Source organism: Capricornis sumatraensis, chromosome 3 (assembly GCF_032405125.1).
Source record: "Capricornis sumatraensis isolate serow.1 chromosome 3, serow.2, whole genome shotgun sequence".
NCBI lineage: Eukaryota > Metazoa > Chordata > Mammalia > Artiodactyla > Bovidae > Capricornis > Capricornis sumatraensis.
The window spans coordinates 71,776,356-71,789,745 of NC_091071.1; the positions used below are offsets into that span (position 1 = coordinate 71,776,356).

General features: G+C 39.7%; 1 protein-coding gene across 2 annotated transcripts in view; it reads right to left on the reverse strand.

Annotated features, from left to right (window-relative positions):
• Nucleotides 1-4,114: 4,114 nt before the first annotated feature.
• CERS6 (ceramide synthase 6) overlaps nt 4,115-13,390 on the reverse strand; it is a 344,938-nt gene continuing 335,662 nt past the window's right edge. The window contains exons 9-11 of one of the 2 annotated variants that reach the window (XM_068967951.1): nt 8,521-8,677; nt 7,946-7,969; nt 4,115-5,500 (exon numbers count right to left, since the gene is read on the reverse strand). In XM_068967951.1, the coding sequence (XP_068824052.1) occupies nt 5,348-5,500; nt 7,946-7,969; nt 8,521-8,677 (334 nt within the window). In that variant the 3' untranslated portion in view covers nt 4,115-5,347. The remainder of the gene's footprint in view (nt 5,501-7,945; nt 7,970-8,520; nt 8,678-13,390) is intronic. The other variant, XM_068967950.1, reaches the window with a different exon arrangement.

The window sequence follows — 13,390 nt, forward strand, 5'->3', positions numbered from 1 at the left end:
AACTGATCATGTGGGCAAAAAGGAGATGAAAATCATGAGCTTAGAGGCTATGAAACTTTGGGAAATCAAACTCAGAGGCTATTTTCCATATTTAAATAAATGAAGTGCGAAGTTAAAGTTCTAGAATCACCATATAACTGTTCTACTACAGAGTGAATTTCTATTTGGCAACTAATCTTTAAAAACCCCTATTTTTTTAAGGGCAGATTTACAATCAGTTTAAAAAAACTGTTGTAGATCCAAAAGAAAAAAAAATTGTCTCTATAAAACCTAATTTTCACTTAAAATAGAAATCACACCAACAGCTGTTATTCCTTGGTTTCCAGGCCATGCAACACATACCAAATAAGAAGCCAAGCTCTCATTGACTTGTGTTGAGGAAAACAGGCTCATATGGGAACAATATATATATATATATTAATGGAATTAGAGAAGGAAGTGTGATACACAACTGATCCAATGGTTATTGGGAAATTGATAGCAGATAAGAGACAATATTTTGATTCATTTTATTATGAGTTCCAGATTTAAAAGAAGGTGAGTGAAAGGTAAGCAAGCTAGATCTTAGGCTAACAGTCCCTTCCCATTCCTTCCTGGGCACTCCTGAGATGTCTAGTCTTGTGGAGACATCATATTATGTGCCATCTGCTCGCAGAGACTTGTGTGTCTTTGATTGGATGGGGATCTTAGCTTATGGACATTTGGTCATGTGTTCCATTCAAAGGCTTCAGGTTGAACTCACCTTGGAAAGACTAAGGTGGGTGGTTACAGATCTTACTAATAGCTACTTATAATGTTTTATGTTCTTTAATACAATTTTCTCCACAAAACACAGCATCAGGTATGCTTCCAGTGAGCATATGTGAGGCATTTTGACAGCACAGAGTGGACAAGTGGACATCTACTTGTCCACTACCTCCTTAATATCTACTGATCGCCCCCTAGGGGACGGGAGGAGACCATGCATGCAAATGCAAACCACAGGGCCTGTTTCCAGCCTATTAAAAGGGAAGAATTAAACGTGGCCACAGTGAACCAGTGTTAATCACTATCTGGTAATTTGAAAATGGTACCCAAGAGAAATTTAAACCTACTATGGGGACAACAATAACGTCACTTAAAAAAATATCTTGCTGCACTTTGCATGAACTGTTTGTGATTGACAGTACTCCTTTCATGGACAGGACACTGGTGCAGACTTTGATCTGATTTGATTTTTTCTTATTTGAACACTAGAAACATTTCAGGGCTACTAATGTTTATCTACAAAGCAGGAATCAGCCAAAGACAAAGCGGGGGGGGGGGGGGGAGTAAGCTAATTAGAATCTTAAGACCTCAAATAGCATGTGAAATGTAAACATTTAATCTCTTACTTCTAAAGAATTTCTTGAAACCTCTTTGGACACAATGACATCATAGGACATATTAATAAAGAGAATTATTTAATACCTTTGTAACTATTCTGTATAATTTTCATACTTCAAATTAAGAAAAAATGCTCAAATATTCAGGCAACTTTGGCATTAACATCTTCAAGTAAGGGACAAAAATAACTACCAATGCAAAAATCATGAGCAGCTCATGGGTGTCCCTAAAGTTCTCTTGGAAGAGCTCTTTTTTAAAAACTCAGGTGTGCTGAAATGAAATATGGTTTACTTCAGCCCAAATAACAATGAGGTTGACATATACAGAGTGGAAAATTCAGACCCTTCCTACCCAAGGTGCAAGTGTGCCGTTTGTTCAAATTCAAACTCTGTCAAATACTCAGAATGAAAGTTTGGCAACAAAACAGGACATTTTCAGGTTTACCTGTTATTTTGGCTACAGGTGACCTAATTTTATCCCACTAAAGAGTTATTTCTCTCACCCAATTGCTTGCTTACTCTGGAGAGCCTACGTTCCTTCCTAGCTCATCTTTGTCAGATGCCTGTTTCATTATCTGATGGTATCTCAGGACACCATCTGTCCAACAGCCGAGCTGGATCTGAATGTTAATAAAATCCTTGGGCGAAGCAGAAATCTTGTGCATTCTCCTCAACACTTACTTTAATAATCCAAAATATGGATAGCTGCTCCCCTACTCTCAACATTTGTAACACTTAATTTGGAAATGGGGACTACTTAGATGCTGACTTTAGGGCCTTCATGATCTGAACTCTGAGGCAAAGAGGCTGAAAGAAGTCTTCCCCTCTCAGCTGTGGAGGTGGTGTGAAAAGGCAGTGCAAAGGGAGGTGGAAAGTTTCTATTGCACATGGTAGATGGTTTTCATGAAGAGAATATGGATAAGGATGAGTCAGTGATGTTTCGGTTTTATCATGTTTTTTTTTTGAGAAACCTACATGTACATACACAGATCACACATTTTTATATCATTTATTGACCCAAGGCCAAATTTTACTTGAATTTCTACATTTCTCTCCCTCTAATTGGTCTAGAAAAGCTATAGAATTGGAGAATAAAATATTACTTTTTCTAGATTCCTTCCTACATACCCCTTTGTACCTTGGGAAGATTTGAATATGACCAGGACAGGCTAAGTCAATTAATGGGAAACAACATTCCTACTAACCTACAGCTGACATTACAATACACACTTCCAAAGCTATGGCCTGGCACAGGTAGAAGATACGAGATCTCACAGATTTTTCTCTCTCAGGCTTATCAGGCCACCATGGGACAGCGGTAGACAGAGATACATTATTCTTTATCTCAAAAGACCTACAAACACCACTTTGATGAATCAAAAAGAACTCTTTGCCTTAAAATGTAAAATGAAACACAAATGTATTGATACATAGAAGACTGCGTTGTTACTGTCAGTGGTCAGGGAGGCTCTGAGAATTCCCAATTCTCCTTCTAAGTGACTTTTGGGAAGAACAAAAGGCAGATGTTCAGATGTCTTTGCTAAGGACAGGCAATTTTCTTCATGTCACGCAAGTCTTCTAAACCTTTAATTTACAAGCAGATCTTCTGAAGTTATTCTTCTATGCTAAAGAGTGTCAAATGGCCCAAACGGAAGCACACTGTGGCTTTCTGGTTTATTTCACCCATCAGAGGCCTTGCTGTGATACTGAAGCAAGGCACAAGGCTTTCTTCTGTTCCATATTTTAGCTGAGAAGACATTTTCACCTTATCAAAAATTTTCAGCTATAGCATGCTTGCTGCTTTACTTTTTATATATCTGCATTTTAGCAGATGTTTAGATGACTTGACAAGTACTTTTCCTATTTAATGATTGGTCTTACAACTTGACCATCCATAAATTACTCTCCTAGACATACCCCTGTTCTGTGAAATAAAAAGGTTTTCCAAGAAGAGTTAATTATACCATTTCGTCAACAAAAAAGCAGACATATTTCTAAGGCCCTTCCATCATTACTATGGACCGTACAAAAACCTCATTATTTTATAAATAGGTGGGAAGAGATTTAACATTTACAGTGTGAGGTTTTGTTTGGGAGCATTCTTTTAAGTATTAACAATCATGGTGCACAATGTGGGCACAAAGTTTTACTTCAATTAAAAAAAAAACCTGAACTGAATGTGAGTGGCTTTGGGCAGGACGTGCACTTTTTAGCGCTTTGCCGTCCCTTTCACTAGTCGTGACCTGCACACTGATATCCCTTTGTGGTTTTGGACTCTTTGTTTCAGGAGACAGTCTTCCTGATTTATGAAATAAGTATTTATAATAACTTTTTATTCCCTTTGACTAAAAGCTGGAAGAAAAGAGATAAAATCTTTGGTTTATGTGCATGGTTTTCTTATCTATACGTAAATAACACTGCCCTGTAGGAGACGATGGACACTTATTTTTTCAGTAGTCTTTCTCGTTTACTGAGTAGAATTTTTGTTGCTTTTTTTTTTCTGAAAATAGCTCCATTTGAACAAAAATTCCTCGAAAATGAACAAGTCCTTCAAAGAAGCAGACAAAAGGACCTACAGTGTAACCCTGCTCAGTTTCTAGTAACAGGAAATTCTGTTATGTTAGGGTTATGTTTAAGGAGAAAAGACAAAGGGTAAAATGGTCTTATTCTCACTGGCTTTATTTTGCCCAGAAAAAACAACAACAACAACAACAAACAAGACCAAATACTAGATAGGGTGCTTTCTTGAAAGCTGGTAGCAGTAATGTGCTTTGCACTAGAGGTGACTTTTGGCAACTCTTTGAAGTCCCCTTTTTCTGCCCCCAAATATACGTAGCTTTTTTTTTCATACCATAGTGGAAGACTGCACTAATTAAAGGGGTAGTGGTAAAACCTGGTTGAAATCTGCTGCTCTCTTTGTATTATTCTCAGGTCATGGGACAAATTCCCAGCTGGAAGACTGATTTCTGTGTTTGTGACCATGAACTTAAGTCTTCCTTCAGAGCTGGAGCACTGACCCCATAATGGAGAACAAAGAAAAAAAAAGTCTCCGTAACCTAAAAAGTTAATCCCCAACCAGCTACCATTCTCACTGAAGAAACTTTGGCTGTGTGCGCAAGAAAAGAAGTCTATTCCAAAGCAATTTAACACGTACAAAACAATTTTAAATCCTCCAATAACCACACTCTATTTGGAACAGCTGATTGACCATGAAGGGCTTCCCGCGTAGCTTAGTTGGTAAAGACGCTACCTGCAGTGCAGGAGACCCGGGTTCGACTGCAACCCACTCCAGTGTTCTTGCCTGGAGAATCCCATGGACAGGGGAGTCTGACAGGCTACAGTCCACGGGGTTGCAAGAGTCGGGCACGACTTCACGACTAAACCACTACCACCAACTGACCATGAAAAATAACAAGTACAAAACTGAGCTCATCCTGTTTCAACTTTACACTGGGAGAAAGGTCACTTGAGACCGAATAGGCCATTTCAGAACAGGCATTGTGACACAAAGAGAGCAAACCTATTTGGAGCTGCACGAGAATCTTGCACTGAGTTTTGCTTGCTCTAAGTGACCAATTAAGCTGATGCTCCTAGTGGACTAGGTCACAGCAAGAAAGGGGTAGAAGCAAACGGAGCATCTCCCTCACTGTCATGAACCCAGAGAGTAAAAAGAGTGAGGAAACCCTCTTTTGTCCACAGATTTACAAACAAATACAAAAAGAAAATAAATAATATTCTAAGACAGTACAAATGCAAATACCGTTCCCTTGTGTCAATTACATAAAGCATGCCTACATATATAGAATGGTAATTCTTCTTCATTCACGGACAGGACATGTGGCAGTGCACTATTCAAAATGCTTTGATAATCCTAAATTTTGTTTCTGGTGCTGAGAGATTATGAAAGGAACTGCATTTGCAATTTATTAAATACTTCCAGGAATGAACAGTTCACTTTGTTTGGGACTTGTAGTTTTGAGTAATTAATCATCCATGGCACAAGCGCCAGTGAGGAGATACCCGTTGGTACCACTGGTCCCATTGGTGGTGGTCGCAGTATGGGAGTTCTTTCCTGGAGGTTCCGAGTCCTCCTCATCTGAGCTAGACTCAATATCACTTCGATCATCCTTGGACACCTGCAGAACACAAGAAGGTGAGTGCAATCGGCTCTGAAGAAATCATAAAGGTATAGGATGCTCAGAAGTACATGAGGTCATACATAAAGGAAAACATCTAAGTGTTTAAAAAGTCAAACAGGATAGGAACGCTGCCAGAGCAATACATTCCTTTTCACTGGAGATAGAACAAAGTCAGTGATCAAGGGATGTAGGTGGACTTAGGTTTCACAGGGGGTTAGCTTTGCTGATTTCCTGAAGTTACCTTTGGATATTTAGAATGTACTAGACCATGAACCCCACTCTCACTGGCAAAGGAGAATACCATACTACTAGAATGGCACTATAGGAATTTGGTACAAATAGAACTATTTATTCTTTGATGATCACATTCTCTTTGAGAATCCTTTACAGTCAGCTCTCAATTACGCTAATGGAGATATTTACTAGCTCTGATCATTAAAACATCATTCTTATTTGGCTTTTTAATGTATTCTTGTATGATTTAATTTGTCTTTCTGTCTGCTAGAATTAAGTAGAAATTTTGTTTTATATACAACATAACAACTAATGGCACCAGGAGGCATTTGGGGTACTCGCTGGGTAAGGAATTGTTTAAAATATTTCCCAAGAAAAATCTAGTGACTGGATCATCATGAATTGACTCCCATCATCATGAACTGACTCCTATCATTCCAAAGTTCTTCCATCCTCCATTCAGACTCATCCAATCATGAGGATGACTTGGCATCAGGATATAAGTCTATACATTTCCATAAAGAATGAAAAAAAACCATATGGTCTCATAAGGAGGTAACTTAGGAAGAAATTAAGGAAATACTCTACTGCCTTTAAATTAAAATCATTTGTACCTCCTACTTTATGCCTACAAACATAGTGAACATTTATCCCAACAGGCCTTAACACCCCTGAGTAACTGAGTGGCAATAGGGACCTGGTGGCTTGTTTGGCTTCAAATAATGTTTCCCAATCTAGTCCCTTTTGATTCCCTAAGGGCTGGGCTGAAAAGCTGGCAGAGTCTCCTGGGAAGCATTTCAGAATGAACTGAGGGATTTCCTACATCTCATTCTCTCTGTGTCACTGCTACCCTCCAACTGGAGAATGGTGGAACCCCCTGCACTCCCAACCCGAGAAGCCCCCATTCCTGCAGGACAATTATCACCTCTATCAGGTGGGGTGGGTTTGGGAGAAGGTGAGAACTGAGCACTGCTGCTCCAGCCTAAGCAGAGATGATTGAGTAAATATGTAAAAATGGATCTCACTCTAATGGCCCTTGAGATGAGACTTAGCTCACAAGGACCATCTCCAAGAAAATTTAGATACTGAAACACCGAAAGGACTGGATTATAAGGATACTTTAACTTAAAAATAAAAGATGGGTCACAAAGACAGCATTAGAATAAAAGCTCCACTACATTTAGCAATCCATTAGTCATAAATTAAGCTGCTAATGGGAAAGAAAACTCCAGTTTCAAAGAGTGATTAATTTACATTTGCATGCTTAGTAAGATTATTTTTAATTGCATTTGGAAAAAAATTTATACTTAAGTTACCTTCAAAGAAAGGAACAGTTTAGAGTATCTTAAAATAACGCACGGGAATATAAAGCCCATGACTCGTGACTAAAAGTTTGAAGCCTGAGATCTGGAATAAAATTGACTGCCTCCTTGAAAAGTTGAAGGAGTAAGCTGGAGAGAAGACAATATACCTGGTAGAAATAGCAGTGCAATAAGGCCACAAATTATCTAATCTATGGCCCCCTTGCATTTTCAGTTACCATTATCATATTGACAGTATTGTGCAATTTGTATGCAAATAAGGACAGGAGAGGCTTTTTGTTGTTGTTGTTTTTGTTTGTTAGTAGAAATACATGCTCATTTTAGAACAGGAGGTCATAGAGAAAGAGATAAACTTTTGCTTCTAAACAATTCATTGCTCTAATTATTTTCGATTTACATAGGAGATGATGCCAAGTATAGGCTTCATACTACGTAGCTCGATGCCCCGAGCCTCCGTGGCAGGTGCTTACGGAGGACAAAGTGGTCAGGTGCTGTCCTGCAGCCCAGGGCAGTCTTGGCAGAGAGCTGATGCTCAGACCTCCCTGCTGGACCATGCTGGTCCTCTCCTCAACTTAGTCCCGCTTCTCCTACTTCACTTTGGTCTATTTCTGTTTTTCAACCAATGTTGAACACCAGTGAAAGAAATCCACTTCTTTCTCTATTGGATCATGCAAAATGTAGCAGAATGCAGGCTCACACAAAAGGGCACTATCTGAGCTGTCCCTAGCATCCCTCACAGCTGGTGGGAGCCACACCTTGGTTAGAGCCTCGAGGCAGTGTCAACAGATTAGACAGAACAATATGCATGGAGGCAAAAGCACCAGAGTGTTGCTCCAAAGGCTAACGTGGAAGCCAGGATGGAGAGAGAGAGGGGTGAGAAACTTACATGTAAAGGGTTCCACTTCCCAGACTTCCAGGTGGGCAGACGGAAGAGAACAAACAACGAAAGTAAGAAAATGTTGCAGAGAATGTTCCAGAAAAGTCACTGCTCTACACAGAGGGGTTGAGGCCCAGGATGCTTTATTATGAGCCCCATTTTTAACCAAAGAGATTTAACTAAATATTTACGGGCAAGTTATAAATGGTCAGAATGCATCAAGTAACACTTCTGATAAAAGAGTTATTACATTTCTGTTTAATATAATCAGAGAAGGACCAAAGGAGATAGAGAAAGGGAGAACAGGAACACAGTCAATAATGTATTTCCATGAATCTAAAATTATGAATGCAGATCGTTCAGCAAAGCAATGCAGATCACTCAGCAAAGCAATACTACATGTAAAAAAATCACTAAAAGAAAATGAAAATTTGTATTATGTTTCCAAGAGGTTATGCTAAACTTTGAAGGAGAAAAAGCAGTTTTGATGAAATTCTAAATAATAAATAATGTTCTTGGTGATTCAGAAGAACCCCAAACCATAGTTTTCTGTGACATATTAGAAAGGGTGAGTGTTATCTTACCTTGCCTTTTGAAATAGCTTTGCAAGCTATTTTTACGATCAAGTAAGACCAGAAGCAGTTCAAGCCTTGTATTACCAACAGCAGTAGGTTAAAAACCCACCAGGAAGGGTAAGGTCCAACAATCTCCCAACTTTCAAATAATGTGGTATTTAACACCCTAAGGAAAAGGAGAAAGTAATCATTGAACACAACTTTTCACTGCCTTCAAAGGAACTCTAGTTACTGCAAAGAAGCATGAAGCCACTGATACCCACTGACTGCTCCCTTGCAAGGATGGTCTGGAAGCTAACTACTTCACCTAAGAGTCATCACCTGGATGATTCCACAAGTGGCATCACATTCCTTAGGATTCTAGCTTGAATAGTGTACTTAGGTTCCCCTTCATTTTTGTTGTCATTTCTTCCATTAATTTTCATCACAGGTTTTGATTGATTCTATTTCTCATTACTTGTTAAAAGGCCTGTACTGTCCTTGCTGCTTTGCGTCTTTAAGTAGGTGTGAGGAACATCATTTAGTAACATTACATTGCAAGAAAAAAGGAGCAATTAATTTCAGAAACACCAGTGAAGCTTAAACTACATGCCTAGCATAGTGAGAGTTGGCATATACATAAGACCTAACCCCTGTCCTCAAGTGGTTTATAGCCTCAAAGGAGAGCCTTAATTTTGGGCTGGGTCCATATTTTGTAAGCCTTTTCCTGGTAAAGAACTGGAAACTGAAAGATATTATACGGAAGTGATGTCTTGAGATGAGTGTTGGAAGGATTTTTTTTTTTAAATTATTAGAATATACCAAGTATACTTAGTTTTAAGAGTATGTACTTAAGGCAGGCAGAAGTGTCTGAAGTAATTGCTTCTCTCTGTTATCCACCATCAGGACTAGGACGGAGCAGCCACGTGGGGCAGATAAAGGATACAGGATGGTGGTCTCAGCGTGTCACACTCATCCCTGCTGTGTCTACTCCTAAGCCGTCGGAAGGTGATTTTTGCCTTCTGGACTCATAGTGCTGCCACACAGAAGCTCAGCAGTCACAGATTTTGGAATTATTCCACTTCCTTGCCTTCCTCCTGAGTGCTGGGCTGGTTTGGAGATCTCAGTAGGTTAACAAAACTCACCTAAGTGTATTTCCACCAAGTGTCACTGCACCGCTTTGCCAGGACCCTACAGGAGAGGTTAGGTGCACAGGACTTGTTGACTAAGGGAGAAGGATGGAAAACTCTTGAATGCAAGACCACTCGTGCAAGAGCAGCAGGCACATTTACAGAGCATCTTAATATAAGAGTGTGATGAGTGCTTTGAAAAAAGTTAAGAAGAGTACTTAGTCAATTCACAAAGGGAAAAACAAATTGAGTTAAGAGATCAAGAAAAAATGGAGAATGAATACTAGAAAAACAGGTCCATGTCCAGTTTAGCTAACCTGCATTCAACAGACCAGAATGAGACGGAGTGTGACTCTCATCCTGCCACGCTAGTTACCTCTCAAGAACAATGCTCAACACACGTGAATGTTAAAATTCTAAAATTGAGAGTATGGAATTTAATTTGACAATTCATTAGGAGTATATTACTCTATGATATAATAGTAGTATTCATTCTGGTGGAAGAGGACCAACATTAGGAAATCTATCAATAAAATTATCACACATCCATAGGCCACATCGGTACAAACCTAATTATTTCAACTGCACTAAGAGACATTTGGCAATGTTCAATTCCCCATTGCTGATATTTAAAATCTGGAACTCAAAGTACTTAATATGATTTTTATTCAATTCAACTCAGCAGTGGTCATAATATCGGAGTTATTGACTTTATAATCAGGAACAGTCAGCATCACCATTATTATTTAACCCTATTCTGGAGGTTCCAGCTATAAAGTATGGTAGAAATAATAGGCATTACATTTCTATAACAGCAAACAATGAAAATTTCCAATAACAGAGTGGTTAAAAATTATAAAGAAATTCTAGAAATTATTAAGTCACTCAAAGTGGTAAATATGTTTCAAGACTTTCTTTTGATAGATAAAAATCATAATATCCCAACTCCATAAGATAAATATATATTTGTGTATACACACAGAAAATGAAGAGAATTATAATTCATTGGAAGATATTAATCAAAGCCATGTTGGACTTTCTTTGGTGGACTGGGGAATTTTGCATTTTCTTTAAAAAATTTATTTATTTATTTATTTATTTAGGCTGTGCTGGGCCTTTGTTGCTGCTCGGGTTTTACTCTAGTTGACACAAGCGAGGGCTACTCTCTAGTAGCAGCGAGAGGGCTCCTCTTGTTGCAGAGCCTGGGCTTGACTGCGCGCGGACTCCAGTAGTTGCAGCACGTGGGCTCAGGAATTGCAGTTTCTGAGCTCCAGAGCACAGGCTCCGTAATCGCGGCGCACGGGCTCAGCTGCTCTTCGGCATGCGGGATCTTCCCGGATCAGAGATTGAATCCGTGTCTCCTACACTGGCAGGTGGATTCCTTGCCACTGAGTCACCAGGGAAACCCTGTATTTTCTTCTTTACATTCTTCACTTTTCCAAATCCATCACCAATAATTAGGAAAAAAACACAAGTTTTTTTGTAAAAAGGAATAAGTTAGGATAATGCCTGTAAAGAGGCAGCCATCTCTTTTTACACCAGGTTGCAGGCCCCAGGACAACAGGTCTAAACAAAGTTCAACTCCTGGATAATGAGAGAGGACTCCTACATCTCAATTTTTTCTATCTCCAGCACCTTGCAAAATACTGGGAAGTGATTTGCTTACTGGACCTGCTGGCTGATAGACCGTGTGTTTGTTCAGTAATCAAATAGACAGATATGCACAAGACAGCTCTGGAATGATCACAATAGTTTTCTTTCAGAACCAGCTCTGCTTCTTGACATAGTAAACATGTTGACCTTCAGAGGGAATTTAGTTTCATTTGAACAAAAAGAGGTCTTGTAGAAATGGCAACAATGACTGTGTGATGCTACGCATTATAAATTAGCCTTTGCTGAATTATGGGTTTGAGAGCCTTTCTCACCATTATAGTTTGTTTGGCTTATTATGAACAGAGTGTCATGCAGTCGCTGGTGACATGATATCCACATTAATTTTGGAAATGCTGCATCAGAATTCATAGGCTTTGCCATGACAGTCAGTAGCATCTCTGAGATTCCGCTCAGAAGTAATGGATTTCTTTGAAAATTTACTTGGCTGCCTGCAGAGACACTTGGGAAAATACAATCAGTGCACCAAATGGATTTATCTCTCAGTGAGAAGCTGGGGAAGAAAAACAACATATGAGGAATTGGGGCTGAGGAGAGAGATATTATGCCACCTGGATTCTGAAAAACAGTGAACCCAGGAAACAGAGCCTCTGTTTAGCCACGAAATGTTTCTCATGAGAAAACTGTCCCCGTTGGGGCAAACTATTAAAATGGTGATTATAGGATTTTGCCCTTTCCCAGAGGTTAGGGTTGCTGCTGCTGCTAAGTTGCTTCAGTAGTGTAGGACTCTGTGTGACCCCATAGACGGCAGCCCACCAGGCTCCCCCGTCCCTGGGATTCTCCAGGCAAGAACACTGGAGTGGGGTGCCATTTCCTTCTCCAACGCATGAAAGTGAAAAGTGAAAGTGAAGTCGCTCAGTCGTGTCCGACTCTAGCGACCCCATGGACTGCAGCCTACCAGGCTCCTCTGTCCATGGAATTTTTCAGGCAAGAGTACTGGAGTGGGGTGCCATTGCCTTCTCTGAGGTTAGGGTTAGGAGTGTCTATTTAATGATGTCATTACAAATCTGTGGTGACAGGTCTCTGAAGAGCGGTTATATCTGAGGGAGGGCTAATGGAGGGACAAGGAGGGAGGCGGCTGGGATGCTGGAAACATCCTTGATCTTGATTCAGGTGGTAATTATGAAGACTATTTACAGGCAAAATTTTACAAATGTATCAAGTTATATATTGAAGATCTATGTAGGGCATTGTGAACATTATATCTCCATCAACTAAAACATAAAAAAGTACTCTTGGGCCAAACACTGCCAATTTGCAACCTCTGGGTTGTATAGTTACTATAATATCAGTATTTCTACCTGCCCCCCCACCCCCCGTGCCACCACCTAATATAAATTCAAGGTATGCCTTCTGAGAAAACAGATTGTTCTCCTTTCTCCCAAATAGCCTACAGCATCAAACCTCCTGTTGCTCTAATCAAGTGGGGGAGAGTTTGGAGACACCAGGGACCAGAAAAGGCCATTTTCCTTTTCATTAAGGTTAGGCTCACTTAACCACTAGATGGCGCATCACGCATGTACAAAATGTGCTCAAGTAGGTCTATTCTGCCAGCACCTTGTGCCATAGTCTGGGTCCCAGGCAAAAGAATCACTCCATCATCAGGTAACACCTTCCTAAGAATCTCTCCAAACAATGGAATCAAGAGTCCCAGTCCCTTCTGTGCTTCTTTCTTCCTGCATGATTCCCACTAGAAATGATGCCTGCAGGGCAAGCTCCAAGCAGTTCACTGGTGATGTGAAGACGCACAAGTTGCCACCCCAATAGTTTAGCTTTGATGGGGTATTTTTATGGCTTTTTAATGAATCATGAGAATTTAGTCTGACTGTGACCTATAGTTACTTTTGCTCATGCTTTCCTTTTATGGATTCTTCATATTAAATTTGATTATTTCAGAAATATGTATATACAGGCTACGTGGGGATTGTGGGGGAGGGGAATATATACATTTGTACAGAAAATTTTACCTTTTTTTTTAAGCAAAGCAAACTCATGCCAGTGTGACTTCTGCTTTCCCCTTAAATCTCAAAATTTCGAACGTTTCCTACTGTCAGAGTGCACAGTGTCAAAAGATCTCCACTGATATCTCATTCAGAAAA